Source organism: Equus przewalskii, chromosome 2 (genome assembly GCF_037783145.1).
Source record: "Equus przewalskii isolate Varuska chromosome 2, EquPr2, whole genome shotgun sequence".
Lineage (NCBI taxonomy): Eukaryota > Metazoa > Chordata > Mammalia > Perissodactyla > Equidae > Equus > Equus przewalskii.
The window spans coordinates 108,780,085-108,796,915 of NC_091832.1; the positions used below are offsets into that span (position 1 = coordinate 108,780,085).

At 37.8% G+C, this 16,831-nt stretch overlaps 1 protein-coding gene across 7 annotated transcripts in view; it reads left to right on the forward strand.

Moving 5' to 3' along the window:
* Window positions 1–16,831, forward strand: part of PRSS12 (serine protease 12) — a 70,968-nt gene that overhangs the window by 46,034 nt on the left and 8,103 nt on the right. For 4 of the 7 annotated variants that reach the window (XM_008530027.2, XM_070609239.1, XM_070609240.1 and 1 more), the window contains 3 exons: window positions 4,307–4,512; window positions 7,908–7,986; window positions 8,701–8,823. In XM_008530027.2, the coding sequence (XP_008528249.2) occupies window positions 4,307–4,512; window positions 7,908–7,986; window positions 8,701–8,823 (408 nt within the window). The remainder of the gene's footprint in view (window positions 1–4,306; window positions 4,513–7,907; window positions 7,987–8,700; window positions 8,824–16,831) is intronic. The other 3 variants (XM_070609243.1, XM_070609244.1, XM_070609238.1) reach the window with 1 other exon arrangement.

Below are 16,831 nucleotides of genomic sequence, written 5' to 3' on the forward strand. Positions count from 1 at the left end.
TTAATTATAGATATTTCAAATGCATAACTTGCTTTCAAAAGACTTGCCCTGTGTTCAGCAATACATATCCAGAACCTTAAGAAATGTTTATACCTGTTGAACAAAAATTTCATTGCTGGGAAGAAATCTGAGCTTCCCATAAAAATTTACGTATCAGGATGCATATAATCATAAAAAGCCTAAATTTTTAAAATAAACGTGTGACAGTAGGGAAATAAATTCTAATTTTTCTACACCAAAGTTTGATGCCGAACTATCTGGGGCTTGTTAAAAAAATAGATTTCTTAAGTCCCACCTCGATACACTCACTCAGAATCAACTCAAGTGGCCTCTTGAATAGCCTGCAGGTTGAGAGCCACCAATCTGTACAATGAAGTTTTTAACCATTAAAAATGATAGTATTTTCCCCTTACGTATGTACAGGAAGGAAATATACTCAAATGCTAGTAGTGTGCTGTTGGGGGTTTTTATACATTTATTTTGAAAATTTTATACAATAAGCATTTATTACTCATGCAATTATTAAGTGCGTTTTATATATAAAAAAAGATTTACTCTAAGAGTACCTTTAGAGTCACGTGTTTGGGCACAGGGATCTTCCATGGCTGTAAAGATTTCTAATGGGTTAAAACTTATTTTTATTTGCAATTTATGTCAGAATAGCTATTACCAAGTCAGAAGAAATGACTGGGTTTATTTACAAAATGAATGTGCTGCCAACTATGAGCGTGCTCAAAGGGGATTATCTAAGTGAATTTCTCAGATAATCCATATCAATAAACTGCTTCACTTGAGTTCCCTGCCTAACTGTAAGGAAACATAATAACTTTATCTGAATTAAGTAGAATCTATTTTGATGTTAGAAGTCTATATTGTCATTTTTGATGAGACGCTTTCTTTTGATTTAAAACCTCTCATACTTTTGATTCCCATGTGTGGCTCTCATATGCTGTGGTTTCTCGGAACAGGAAAGATTTTGAAACTGGGCTATGCACTTTTCCCTCTGACATTCCCACCTCAGCAGAACAGTAGATGCAGAGAAAACAGGCATTAGTCATTGGAGAGTGTTGACAGCTACACCATATATTGCTCAAGACATAAGTGGCTGAAACCAGAAGTCCGCATTATAAGAATGTGTTCTAACCTTTAGACAGGTTGAAATTTCTTTTGCCCTGTCGCTGGGTTGAGCAGATCTTAAGCCTTTTCTACCACTGAGTGTTTGGAAAGTAGTAACTTTGAAGATTCTGATGCTTATCATTCTTCTGAGTATTTTATTAGGAATTACTCTTTATCATATAGCTCCTTCACATATGCTTACATGTGATCATGAGTAAATATGTAATATCTGTCTTCTAGGGTGGAAGTGAAAAAGTGAACATTGCCAAACAAAAATTTTAAGTGAAGATATTTTAAGGGGTATCTACCAGCCTGGCCTGTTTGCTGGCTTGTTTGTATTTTTATTCCCTCCCTCTTTGTACTTGTATTTTTAAAAATTTAGTAAATTTAATAACAACCAGTTATTAACAAACTATATTATAGCTAACATTTATTGAGTACTTACTATGTACTAGGCATTGTCTCATTTAATCTTCACAATAACCAAATGAGGTAGTTCCTATTATCTCAGTTTTGCAGATGAGGAAAGTGTCTCAGAGAGGTTGCATAATTGTCTAAGGTTTCATAGCTAGTGAGAGACAGAACTGGCTTCACGCTCAGGTCCACAGTGTGGTCCACCGCTGACAATGCCTCTTAATCTAACAGTGGTAGTCCTAAACCTCTTCAGTTCAGTGGATGGAATTATTTTAGTGATAAATTACTCTTGTATACTGTGATGACTAAGCTAACAACAAGAAAACATTGTTTCCTGACTGTATCGAAGTATTCTGATAGCAGATGTATTTTCAGTAGTTGTTTGCAAAGTATCACCACCTCGATTAACATTAAAACATGTTTCTCTGATATAAGGTATTGTTGATTTATTTTATAATTTCCTAAAATAAAATTAGATTTTTTCTTAAGTAACATTTTATTTCTAATTATGAAATTAATGCCTATTCGTTAGATGCTTTTTTGTGTGTCATAAGAAAGTAGTCAAATTAAAAGATATTACCTATAATTCTGCAAATAAATTTTTTGACTCAACTTTTTAAAAAATCTTCTAAGATTAATATTTTCCCATTTTTTTCTTTGTCTTTAAAGATTTTATTTTTTTTCCTTTTTTCTCCCCAAAGCCCCCCAGTACATAGCTGTATATTCTTCGTTGTGGGTCCTACTAGTTGTGGCATGTGGGATGCTGCCTCAGCGTGGTGTGATGAGCAGGGCCATGTCCACGACCAGGATTCGAACCAACGAAACACTGGGCCGCCTGCAGTGGAGTGCGCAAGCTCAACCACTCGGCCACGGGGCCAGCCCTCTTCTTTGTCTTTAATTGGGAAATATACAGCCAATATGTATATGTGTGTGTATTTTTTAAAGTATAGCAATGAAACAAACACACGTCATCTCACCACAGCCACATTTTCAGTTGCACAGGCTGTAGCCACATGCATGGCATCTCCTGGTGCCATGCTGCGCACAACATGCAGGACCACACAGGGCAGTCCTGTCTGCCACTGAGTTTAGGAAACAGAACATGAGTGTACCTTTGAGCTCCTTGTGGGCCAATCCCACTCTCCTTAGTCCACTGTCTTGAATTATGTGTCATTCAACTGTATTTCTTCATAATTTTAAAGTTATACCTTAAATAAGAATTTTGTCTATTGCTTGTATATTTTTTAAAGCAAGTAATCATACTTTAGGTTTTCTTCAGTACCTGCTTTTTTCCACCCTCAGAACTGCTTTTGAGATTCGCCTCTGTTGATCTGTATAGCTGTACTTCACTCCTATTCATTTTGCTCTATGATATTGTCACATAAATATCCAACTTGTGTATTGTGTTATTGATAGGGTGTTTATAATTTCTAGTTTTGCTATGAAAAAGTTAGACTGCTATGAATATTCTCATGCCTTTCTTGCTGGTGCACCTGTGCAAGAGAGTTTTTTAGGGACTATAAGCAAGAGTAGACCTTCTGGCTTGCAGAGGATGGGCACCGTCAACTGATCAAGTGTCGCGAGACTGCTTACTCGGGGGTCCACCCGTTTGACACATTCAACAGCAATGATGGTTTTTCATTTTTTGCCATTTTTTTCAGTTTGTGCCAATCTAGTGGGTAGCTAGTGTCATCTCATTGCTTATTTCTGATTACTAATGAGATTGGACATTTTTTCATTTGTTTATTGGCCACTGACCTATTTCCTTTTGTGTAAAAAGACCTTTTCCTGTCTTTTGCCTTTTTTAATCTTGGGTTCTTGGAATTTTTTAGTTTTCTAAATGAATGTTGAAAATTCTTTGTATATCGTATGCTATTCCACTCTATTAGAAAATGTCTTCAGCAACAAACGTATTTGTAAATATGTATTGCAAATATATTCATCAACTTATTATCTTTTCAATTTCCTTAGGGTGGATTTTAGTAAAGTGGCATTCTTAATTTAATTTTTGTGGCATTTATCAATCTTTTAATTTATGGTATACCATCTATGTCTTATTTAATAAATCTTCCCCTAACTTGAGGTTATAAGGATAATTTTCTTACAATTCAAACTTTAAAACTTTTGCCTTTCATAGATATGTCATCAATTTATCAGGAATTGAGTTTTGAATATGGTGTTAGTTTGAAATATTTCATTAAAAAGCTTCTGTATTTGGATATTTAAAAAGAAGTGTTATTAAAAAAACAAAAAAAGGTAATACACCAAGAGTAAGTCTGCCTTTTATTTATGATTCCTGGTTTTCTTTTTCTCTGTTAAAAATTGAACTTTTTTACTTCTAAAGTAGGCAAAAAATTAGTTCTTAGCCTGCTAGGTAATTATTTAATCTCATAATTTTCTTGGCAGTATTATACCAACTTTAAGAGAGTATTATACTCTTTAAGGTAGTAGAAAATTTTGAGATGACTTTTTTCCTGCTTAAACTAGAGTTTGAGACTATCATGATTTTTTGACATGCCATTAAATGTGACTTTCTTAGCCCAAACTAAATTAGAGGCAACTGGAATAATCAAGCAGCTGTGGTGTATGAAAACAAAGTATTGTCATTACCTCTCCTAATTTTTTTTGCAGTCATGAAATAAGTCGGTTTTAGCACATATAGATGCTAATTTTACTATATAAAAGTTAAGAAATATAATTGAGCGAGCATATGTTGTGATTTATCAGATGTATGATTGACTGATTCTCCACGTCCTCAAGAATGCTCTGTTTCCAGGGGTCCTGCCAAAGCACGAACCATGGCTTACTTTGGGGAAGGAAAAGGACCCATCCACGTGGATAATGTAAAATGCACAGGAAATGAGAGGTCCCTGGCTGACTGTATCAAACAAGATATTGGAAGACACAACTGCCGCCACAGTGAGGATGCAGGAGTTATTTGTGATTACTTTGGAAAGAAAGCATCAGTTAACAGTAATAAAGGTAAGTCACCTTCTGGGGCCTATGCAAGTCAAAGAATACCAATTCCCACTTCGTTGTTATAAGCGGTGCTTTGATGGTAAAAATCCCCTTCCATAAGGATATATACAGTCCCTTGTTCCTTGTGTGAGAATTTAGAGGCAGTGGTTCTTGACAAACTTGTCTGGGTGGGGCTTCCAGGGAGGGCAGGGTTCAAGGGCAGGAATGGCTTTACAGGATTTTGTAATCTCTGGGATTGTCCCCTTTTGACATTCTTAGCCATTTCTGTACCATCCTTCTCTAGATGTAATAAAACTGTCAAACTTGTTGGTTTGGTCCTTGAAGATTCAGAATTGATATTAAAATTATTGATATTCATTAAAAGAAGGCAAGAGGGCCAGCCCCAAAGGCCTAGTGGTTAAGTTTGGCACTCTCCTCTGGCAGCCTGGGTTCAGTTTCCAGGCGTGGACCTATGCCACTCGTCTGTCAGTGGTTGTGCTGTGGCAGTGGCTCACATACAAAAAGAGGAAGATTGGCAGCAGATGTTAGCTCTAGGGCAAATCTTTCTCAGCCAAAAAAAAAGAAAGCAAGAAGTGAAAATTTAACGATGAATCATAGAAAGGCACTTCTTCCATTCTTGCAAATATTTCAAATACAGGATAATTTTTTAAATTAATTGCAAAAAGAAAATTATCTTTTGTAGATTTTATTCTCTGGAATTTAAAAATGTAAGGAATATGAGAAATAATCTTTTAGTATAATACAGTAATAAATGTTTCAAACTTAAATAGAAGAGTTTTTGAAAGCTCTGTTTAATTTTTATGAAATAACTACTACTTTAAATGAATAAGGAAAAGAACTAGCTATTTTGGAAAAAACTATGGTATATTTCTTGAAAAGAACAATCACCTCTTTATTTATGTGGATTGAAAGTTCACAGTTTTGATACATTGAATTTTCTTAAAATCAGGTACATCTATATTTAAGATTCTCTCTCTCTTTTTTTTTTTTTCGAGGAAGATTAGCCCTGAGCTAACATCCACTGCCAATCCTCCTCTTTTTGCTGAGGAAGACTGGCCCTGAGCTAACATCCATGCCCATCTTCCTCTACTTTATATGTGGGATGCCTACCACAGCATGGCTTGCCAAGCAGTGCCATGTCTGCACCTGGGATCCGAACCAGTGAACCCCAGGCTGCTGAAGCGGAACGTGCACACTTAACCGCTGTGCCACCGGGTCAGCCCCAAGCATTCTCTTTTTCTAACATCCTTTAGTAACTGCTAAAGACAATGAAATAAATAACTTGGATGTTGTTAATATGATTCTTCGCTATTTGAGGAGCTTTTGAGTGTAGAGAAGAACACTTACAACTGTTTGTGCTTTGTTTTTTATATATATGTATATATAAAACGTATTCCTTATATATTAATAAATATGATTTGGTAAGCCAATTTTTCCTAAGTATTGATTGTAACTTAATTTATTAAATTCTTTTCAATAATTTAAACTATAACTACAAATTGAATATAAATAATTCTTTGGATTACTTCAAATTTCTTAAGCAGTAGAAAAACATAAAAATTCAATGATTGTAAAATGTCTTACTATATTTCTGTGTAAACCTATTTTAAAATATGAAATACCATGTTTATTTGTTCATTATTGGTGCATTTGCTTTTATGGCTTCCCAGAGTTGCAGCAACGCCTAGTTTGGTACCTTACCGTGGTTCCAGTGCCACCATACCTCAAACACAAAGATCTCATCTTAGACTGGATGATTTCCTCTTAGCTGAATTTCATCAAATTCAGCTAGATTAATGAATTTGGCTTATTGACCTATTGATTTTGGGTTGAGCCTCAAGATCTAGTTACTTCTATAAGGTGATTCAAACTCAAGCCCTTGGTTATTGGTCCTCTGATGGGATCCTTTTACAAATGAACTTCATTTTGCTTTTTAATTCTTTTGTAACAGTGAGTTTTATGGCTTTGAATAGGTTTTACTTTCTTGCAGTTTGGTCCTTTGCTTCAGAATGATGTAAACTTTCAGATTTGCTTGCTCAGTGTTACATCATTCCTTCTCTTGGCATTCTATGCCTTGACCTGACTTGGAGCGTTATTGGAAACTTGTGTTTTTCTCTTTCATAATTTGCAGTGTCATCTAGAGGACTCATATCCTAAGACGCGAGGATTAAAGTTTGACAGCATGCCTCTGAGATCTGGCAAAATAATGATCTTGGTACACACTGTTGAATCTCTTTCTCCAGAGAAATAACTAGTGCTGATCCCCTATTGAGCTCCCTTCTGCCTGGTTATTATGGGAGCCCATTAGTGCTGACTAGGTTTCCATGGTCGTGGCACAATTCCCACCCTCTTCTTATGCAGATAGAAAAACAGTACATATCTACCTTTATACACATGTACTTAACCAAAGAAACAAAACACTCCCCCATAGATTCTTCTATTTTCTAAAATTGTTTTAAAAATGAGTCATACCTTATTTTATTTACTCCTTGTTTGTACACCATCTTTCGTATATTTTTAATTTAAATTTTTTTAATGTTCTTCACAGAAGTCCGTTATCTTGGGAAGTTTGACTATATACCCTTAAATACAGTTTGTTATTTAAATTGGCTTAGTAATAAACCCTTTCCATATGTTAATATGCTACAGGAGTAAATGTAAGCTTAGATCAAAATTCTATCCTGGGACTGTGCTTTGTTCCTCTGAGTTACATTTGTATATATGGCTTGTAGGTGTATTGTATGTGAAAAGCAAGTAATTTAGACCATTATTGCCTTTGTAGTTCTCTTGTTTTGTTTAATGTTCCTGAGAGCCTGTGTAATCAGCAGAGGAGGAGATGTGGGTACCTACAAGGATGATGTGCTGGACAGGGTCAAACCGTTCAGCAGCCAGTGCAACCTCTTCAGAGCTGAATGTGGGAAACCTCATACAGTTCCTCATCTGCTTGAGAACTATTGTTGCCATGGCTGAATGAGAAAACAACTTTTTTTTGGGGGGGTGGGGGGTAGTGAGGAAGAGTGGCCCTGAGCCAATATCTGTTGCCAATCTTCCTCTTTTTGCTTGAGGAAGATTGTTGCTGAGCTAACATCTGTGCCAGTCTTCCTCTGTTTTGTATGTGGGATGCCGCCACAGCATGGCCTGATGATCAGTGCTAAGACCCCACCCAAGATCCAAACCCGTGAATCCCTGGTCGCCGAGGTGGAGCGCGTGAACTTAACCACTTTGCCACTGGGCTGGCCCCAACAACTTTTAATTTTTATTATAAGAAAAGTATGCTATAATTTCAGGAGAAAAGGCATTCAAAACAGAGAAGGAAGCAGTAGGGGAATGTGCCACTTGTGTCTTTAACCCACTGTCAGCAAGATGATAGTTTAATTAATAACCTGTTTCTGCTTCAGAGTCCCTCTCATCTGTCTGTGGGTTGAGATTACTGCACCGTCGGCAGAAGAGGATCATTGGTGGGAAAAATTCTTTAAGGTAAAAGGTTTTTCAGAGGAGATTTTCTATATTACAGAATTATTTATACACATACAGGGTTAGAAACTGGGGATTTTCTACTATTATATAAGGGATTCATTTTGGTTATTTTATTTTCTATGTTGCATACGGATTACACTGATAATGTCACTGTCCTTTGACCTACATTTACTTTATATAGACCATGTTTTTGTATCACTGTCCCCTGATTTATGAAATAAATGTACTACTGAAAAGTTATGTAGCAGAAACAAACTAATTTAACAGGAGATCTGAAAAAAATGTATAACTACAAATCTCACTTAGTTTAGAACATATGTGTTTTGGATTTGATTGATTTTAATATAATATTTTTGTTTGTTGAATTTACTAGTGGAAACCAGCACTTTGTTTATTAAATACTTCTTTAGGCTGCTTGGGTGAGGTAGAGTGAGGAGAGAAAATCCCCATCAAATCATGAAATACAAAGAAGACTCAACTTGTTCCCAAGAATGTAGAGATGGGGCGATGCATACAAATGCCTTTAAGGAAAGCTTCAGGGTGGTCTGTGCAGGGTTGTAGGGGTATCTTTTCAAAGTAGGAAGGGATCTCATATCCTTGAGCTCCTGTTATTCTCCTTTCCTTCCACCTATAAGCCTTGTAAGTCATTGCTTTAAGGGGTACTTTGCTTTTCTGCCTTTTATGATACTGAGGAGTGGCTTACTTTCTTCCTAGGGGTGGCTGGCCTTGGCAGGTGTCCCTTCGGTTGAAGTCATCCCATGGAGATGGCAGGCTCCTGTGTGGGGCCACGCTCCTGAGTAGCTGCTGGGTCCTTACAGCGGCACACTGCTTCAAGAGGTACATGTCCACCTTTCCAAACAACTCAGTTTGGCTCTTATTTGCCAGTTATTCCAGTCCCTGCATGCTTTACAGCATACTAGAAACTTGGGGTATCAGGACCAGGCTGTAGGCCTGCCCTGTCTGCGCCAGCACTGGAGGGGAGAGAGGTAATGTGAGGAGCAAAGAGCGCTCTCAGGAAGCTACTTGCTACCCAGGTGTTAAAGCAAACTCCAGATTTAGGGAGAGGAGAAGATGGGTTTTTGGAGGGGAGGCGGCTATGTTAGTGCTTCCCCCCAAAACATATCTGAGGGTGAAATCGCATCCCCGCAGAGCTAGAGGAGACCTCAGGTTCTCTAGTTGTGAATGCTAAGGAGTCCTGAGTGCAGTTTTACTGTTTCTGATCCTTTGGGTCTTCCTGGTATTTTGTGTCTTTTAGATTTCTCTATTTGTCCCTTCTAGAAAGTCAGCTTGGATCCTGATTATTCCCTCTTGTCCCAAACCTTTTATCAGTCCAATCTGAAGTCTTCCTAGTTCAGAAGGGAGGCCACGCAGAGAAAGCCAGTGTGTGCGAGCCACACTGCGCATGGTGGCAGTGGCTGCACTAGAACCCAGCTCTCCTTTTTCCTTGTCCTGTGCTGTCATGGGCCCTGCTTAACGGCCATTCCCTCAGCATGAATTTTGGTATTTAAAAATGTATACCAATTGCTGGCAAAATACTGAAAACTACTAAAGCAAGGTGATGAGTACAAGGAGTTTCACTATACTATTCTAATTTTGTGTGTTTGAAAATGGTCATAATAGAAAACTTTAAATAAAAATGTACCATTTTGTTGAAAAATTCTTACAAGCAAAAATCTATTTTACATTTTTTCATAGGTGATATTGTATGGCCTCATTGTATCTTTGCAGTCCATCCATGTAGATTTTGTTTGCTGTAACCGCCTGTGAATTTTAACTCCGATTATAAGACTAAACCACTGTTTATTTACTCCCCTACTGATAGATAGTTCAGTGGTTTCCATTCCTTCATTCTTAAAAAACAATGCTCTAGTAGATAGCCATTACATGCCTCACTGGGTACACCCATGTGGACGCATTTTGCTGGGTCCTGGAGTATGGGCGCCATTTAATTTTTTATTTATTTATTATTTTTTTTTTTTGATGAAGATTAGCCCTGAGCTAACTCTGCCAATCCTCCTCTTTTTGCTGAGGAAGACTGTCTCTGAGCTAACATCCATGCCCATTGTCCTCTACTTTATATGTGGGACGCCTACCACAGCACGGTGTGTCAAGTGGTGCATGTCCGCACCGGGGATCAGAACCGGCGAACCCTGGGCCGCCAAAGTGGAATGTGCGAACTTAACCGCTGCTCAACTGGGCTGGCCCCCAATTTTTTATTTTTATTTTTTTAAAGATTGGCACCTGAGCTAACAACTGTTGCCAATCTTCTTCTTCTTCTTTTTTTTTTATGCTTTTCCTCTGCAAATCCTCCCAGTACATAGTTGTATATTTTAGTTGTGGGTCCTTCTAGTTGTGGCATGTGGGATGCCACCTCAGCGTGGCCTGATGGGAGATGCCATGTCTGCACCCAGGATTCGAGCCAGCGAAACCCTGGGCTGCCGAAGCGGAGTGTGTGAACTTAACCACTCAGGCACAGGGCCAGCCCTGCCATTCAATTTTATTAGGCACTACTCATTTACTTTCTAAACTAATTGTATCAGTCTATATATCATGGCATGTGTAAGTTGTTGTTTTCGCACATCCGCACCTCAACTTGATGCTATCAACATTTTTAATTTTTGCCAATCTTAGAGTTTTTGGATTTCTTTTTTCCTTTTTTTTTTTGAGGAAAATTCGCTCTGAACTAACATCTGCCACCAATCCTCCTCTGTTTGCTGAGGAAGAGTGGCCCTGAGCTAACATCCATGCCCATCTTCCTCTACTTTATATGTGGGATGCCTGCCACAGCAAGGCTTGATAAGTGGTGTGTAGGTCTGTGCCTGGGATCTGAACCGGTGAACCCCAGGCCACCAAAGCAGAGTGCACAAACTTAACCGCTATGCCACCAGGCTGGCCCCTGGATTTCTTTTTAATTCCATTTCCCTAATTAATGTCTTCCTCTTTCATGAAATCTTTGTTCATATTCTTTGCTTATTTTTCTATTGGATTTTCTTTTTGTAATTGATTTTTAAAATTTTTTAATATGATCTCTGTACAAAGTCTCTATTGTTATCCGTTACAAATACCTTTTCTCAATCTGGGGCATGTCCTTGCACTTCTTTAAGGTCTTTTTCTTATGAAGATATTTTAATTTTAATATATTTGAATGTGTCAATTTTTCAAGTTTTATAAACTCTTTGTATATCTTATTTAAAAAATCCTTCTCTAGCACCATAATGAAGGTACTATATCTTAGTTTTTTAATAAAAAACTTTATAGTTTTGCTTTTCATGTTTAGATTTTTAAATCTGTTTACAGTGTATTTTTGTGTATGGTCTATGGTATGAGGTACACTTTTCTTTATGGATAGTTTTCCCAGCACTTTTTATTGAACATTCCGTTTTTCACCCACTGATTTATGTCAACTGTATTGTATGGCAAGGTGTCATATATCTTGATTTCTAGGATCTCTATTCACTTCCTCTTATCTATTTTGATAAATTTTTATGGAGTAATCTTCCATCTTCTGGTGCTGCAGAAGACACAAGTCTATATTTTACATAGCTTTTGTCATTTCTTGGATAATACTTGAGTTTGAGAGTTCATCTATATACCAATGGGTTCAATACATTCATATGTTACATGAATGGCACAGACAATAAAGATTATATTCATTCATTAACAAAAAGTTACAGAGCCCCTAATACTCCTAGGAATGTGCTCTGCCCTAGAGGTGTAATGGAGAACAAGAAAGATAGGATCCTTGCTTTCAAAAGAGTTTTCAATGTAGCTATAGGAGCCCAGGGGAGGGAGCCATTAATGCTGCTGAAAAAACAGGATCAAAAAAAGTTTAGGGCATCATTTTTAAAAAGTGGTCTCTTCACCCCAATATCAGATACATTGAGCTTGTTAAAAATCTAGATTCCTGGGCCCCTACTCCAGATCTACTGAATTGTTGGAGCTGAGACCCAGGAGTTTGCATTTAATCAAGCATCTTGGGTGATTATGTACACTAAATGTTAAGAACCACTTGCTTAGTGGATAGAATAGAATATGGTCTGGATATTTGAAGAATGATGATAAGGAAGAATATAATGGAGGTGACAGGATACTTATCCTTGTCCTATTCAACATCTTAATCACTAAACTGAAAAAGGACACTGATAGTAAGTTAATTCTATTTTTGGATGCCAGGAGATTGGTAGGGACAAGTAATATGTTGGAAGATAGGATCCATGATGGCAAAAGATCTTAAGAGGCTGATTCTAATAAGAAATACGGAATAAAGCCCAAGTAAAATGTTGTCTTTAGTTCCAGGAAACTTGGCTTGAATGCAGCACAAGTGAAAAAGACCTGATGGGTTTTAGTTTCCTGCAACCTTAATACCAGTCAGCAGTGTAATGCAGTTGCCCGCAAAGTTAATCAGTCTTGGGCAGCTCCGACAGAAGCAGGGAGGCTGGATTCATGAATTGGTAGAGGCTGGAGGTAGGTGACGTCTAATGTTGAGAGCATAGTTGTGAGAAAGCATCAGACATATCTGAAGGATGACAGTTACTAGTTCGGAGAGTGGATCTAGAATTTGTATAGTAGACTGACAGTAGAGAAGCAGGAAAGGCCTGGAAGGTCAGGGTAGTGAATTTGTTTCATTCACTAGGCAGTGGGAAACCACTAAAGGCTGAGCCTTGAAATATGATCATAGAGGAGTTTTAGGAGATGAGTCATTTGGGGATGTATGGGAAACCTGAGGGAGTAAAGCAAAGTTATTAATCTAGGGGTTTGTGAGTGAACTTCAAATTATATGAAAAATCTTTTCAGACATGCTTATATGGAGTGACTCAAGTTGGCCCGTGTTACCAAGTGGTTAAGACCCACTACGATGGGAACTTGAGGGAGACTAGTTATAAGGCTACTGTAATGGAGACAGAAGATGGCAAAGACAAGGAGGGAGAGAAGGCAGAGACTCTGTGACAGAAATCAGGAGAATGTGGTGCTGTGTATCAAGAGATTTGGACCTGGACATCAAGACCGGGTTACAGTTCTAGCTCCTCCAACTGTTAACGGTTTATCTTGGTGGAAATTATTTCACCTCTTGGAGCCTCAGTTTTCTCATCTGTAAAATGAAGGCAATGGCATCCCACAGTGAGGAACAAATGATCTGCAAAGTATGTGAAAATATTCTATAAACGGTGAAAGTCCTAACAGACATTGGCTATGATTATCTTGGGGTTCCAAAAGGGAAATTAAAGATTATTGTTAGCAAAAGTAGGGAATACAGGATGATTTCATTCCACTGACTAGTGGAAAAGAATAAGACGGGAAACTGCAGAGAACTGGAGAAGACTGTCTTGGGATTTAGAGTTTAGGAAAAATAATTGAGTAGGTTCATTTTAGATTATCGTCCTCTTGGTCAAGACTCCTTGTTTTCAAGTCTCTGCTAAAAGTTATAGTCTTAGGGGTTCAAGGCTTAAAGTATTTAAAGTAGGGAAATTGCCCAAAATTGCACTTGAGGTTGAAAACTTTGATCTCACTTTTGGGCTCTCCAGAAGACCTTTTTTTTAGGTACATGCTTGGATTTGTTTGTTTACATGTCATTATTTCTCCCTTGGCCTGCTCTTCCTACATTATTGCTTAAAGTCAGTAATTGTCTCATTTGTGTTTATAAACCAAGTGTCTAGTATATTACTTGGCACGTAGTAGATACTCCTAAATGATTGCTGCACGATGAAAGAGGGGGCTCGGTTGCCAGATAGTGGATATAGTTAAGAATGTTGGACTCTTTAGAGGATGGTGGTATTTTAATCCTAGATCACCAGATAACTCCTTCCATATGTCATTCTGAGTTTCTTCCCATTATTTGCACAGTATAAGATAAAGACAGATGATTAAAAAGATCATGATATGCAGCATTTTGATGTACTTAGATATAACGCGAAGCTCTTTAATGTTAGTAGGGAGAACGTTGTTTTGCAGTTGTGTTACACAGCCATCCGACTTGGCCTGTAACCTTTACCCGACGTCACAGACTGCCTGTCTGGAAGGGCCTGAGGACGCTACAGCTCATGTCTTTATTGCAGTAAGTTTATTAAAAGGCATAAGGATAGTCACCAGTGATTAGAACAAGCTCCACATTTTGTTTTTCTGGCTTCAGGGACTTTGAAGTAACCCTCCTTTAATCATCAGAAACACTGAAATTTGCAAAAATACGTTTCCTCTAGAATAGTAGAGGCTGTGGTGCAGAAGCGTTCTGAGAGGTTGCTTTCCTTTGAGATTTCTTGCGAGTCTAACTTCAGGCCCACTGGTGAGGGACTGGATTTCCTATTTTGAAATGAGTTCTCTTACCCCTGTTTCTTTCTATTTGCATCTCCACTGCTTCGTTAACTACTGGACTACTGTATATTTGGGGGTTTCCTGTTCATCGAGTCTTCTTTGGGGCCTAATTCTTGCACTGATGATATTACCGTGTTATTGTATTCTAGGGGATGATATCTTTTTATATTTATTTGTTTTGCCTTCACAGAGTACACACTCTTTTATGTAACCCTCATATCAGAATAATCTAGGAATGATGGCCTGGGGAGGATGAGGTCAGAATGCAATTACTTCAGCTCCATCATCCTCAGCTACATTCATTTTATGTAGTCTCTTTACATGATAAGCATACTTTATTGGATGGCTGACAGAGTTCTAGTAATCCACCTCTAATTTGTTCTTAGCTTTCACATATTGTGAGGTGTCCAGAACATTCTTCTATGACAATGTAATAAGGGTAACTGAGGTAGTTGGTGAATCACCATTTAAAGGCCTCTATCTTATTTTTCATGTTTTTCCTAGTGTTAATGCAATACAGACTTTGCAATGCAATATCCTGTTGGCAGTTTGAAGTGGAAATTGGATAAATTAAGTTTTTTTGTAGTTTCCCTGTGAATCTCACACAATATAAACTGCTTGCTTTGGCTATTTTCTACTCTAAATCACAACTACAAGTAGCATGAAGTGACCCTTTGAGGTGGTGCAGCAATATAATTGAGAGAAAAATTCCTGAATATTAAAGTAATTCCTTTTAATTGCTTATTCTGATAACAAACACCATTTTGGAGGAAAGAATGTACTGAAACAAAGACTCTCTTAATTCTTTAATTCTACTGCAAATTTGGTCTGTTCAAGAATATAGCTTTACGTGATTTTATCTTTTTGACTTTCTGCCTAGACATGCCATAGCAGCTGGAAACAGAGATTGTTGCTCTGAAAATCAGAAATGTCTAGATCTTTGTAATTAGAAAGATGATGCACAGAGGTAATGGGACTGACTTTTCAGAGCACAGTGTGTCAGGTGCATATGTTGCATGAAGACACAGTCTATGGTGGAGGAGAGTTCTTAAGGACCTGGTTTTGGTGATATACATAGTATCATCAATCACGCTAAAACCATTTCCTGAACACACACTGTATGTATGTTAAGGGACAGTGCCTACAGAGAAGGTCACTTCTCCCTGAGCAACTGGAACCATATACACAAGCAACTTTAGTCAACTACTTTTTGAGTTTCATCCAGACAACAGAGAAAAGCACATTCTAGTAATAGCAGATGTACGCAGGCTGATATAAAATACTGTCTTTTTGGAGAGATGAATCCATCTGTGGAACACACATAAAGAATACGACCCCACAACCTGAATTAATTCTTCTATTTTTAATACTAGTAATTTGCTGTTGTTTATTTTAATTCTAGAATCTCAGAGAAATTGGGATATTGGATTTTACCAAACTGCTGTGTCTCAGATCTTCTCTTGCTCAAGTTGTCTGGGAATTGCATCCAATTTTTATTTGAGGGGGAGTTGAAGGCATTTCAGCAAAGCAAACAACTGAATGGTGTGTCAGCCAAAACCTGAAATGTTTGTTTTAGAAACATTTTTGAATATAATAAAGTCTATCAAAATAACAAAAGCTCAACTAGAAAGACTTTGAAATATGCTGCAAAAGAGGATTCCTTCATATGTTTTCTTGAGAAGCTTAGACCCATAGTTAATGCTTTCAAAGTCCACAGACATATTGGGAACCTCAAAGTGTTAATCCCTGAAGTATATAATCACACCCACTAGGAGAGGTGACACTAGAAGACAAATATTTGGTTAGCAAACTAATCTAGGCTTGTGCCAGATGCTCTTCAAATTTGAAACATGAAATCTGTTCTAAGAATAATTGGAGTGAAAACAATGTGGGAATCAATGCTTAGGTTTAGCTGGTCCATTTCCTTAAATCAGGACAACTTTAAAACTATAGGTACTAATAAAGAACTTAATTTTGACAAGAATGGTTCTTGTTTCCTTCAGGTGAATATTTTACTTTTATTCTCAGTTTAATATCAGCTCCTGACTGGTGAGCAAACTAATTTGAGGGCATACTCAAAAGTGCCTGCTGAAATCTACTTGATCCCAGAACACAGTATATGTGTATGGAACATCGTATGGTTTTTGTGTGTTGCTATCTCTTAGGATGCTCACTTCACCCGGTGAAATTCCAGGCATGCTGAGGCAGGAGCTATGCCCATGCCTTTTCGAGTCTTTGGTTCAGTGGTTCTCAAGCCTGACTGTGCATTTGAATCACCTATGGTCCTACATCAGTCCTATTAATTTGATATACTCAGAGACCGTGTGGCCTAGACATTTGTATTTTTAAAAGTGGTACAGGGCTAGCCCAGTGGCATAGTGGTTAAGATTGTGTGCTCATCTTCGGTGGCCCAGGGTTCGCAGGTTCAGATCCTGGGCGAGGACCTACACACCACTCATTAAGCCATGCTGTGGTGGCATCCCACATACAAAATGGAGGACAACTGGCAGAGATGTTAGCTCAGGGCCAATCCTCCTCA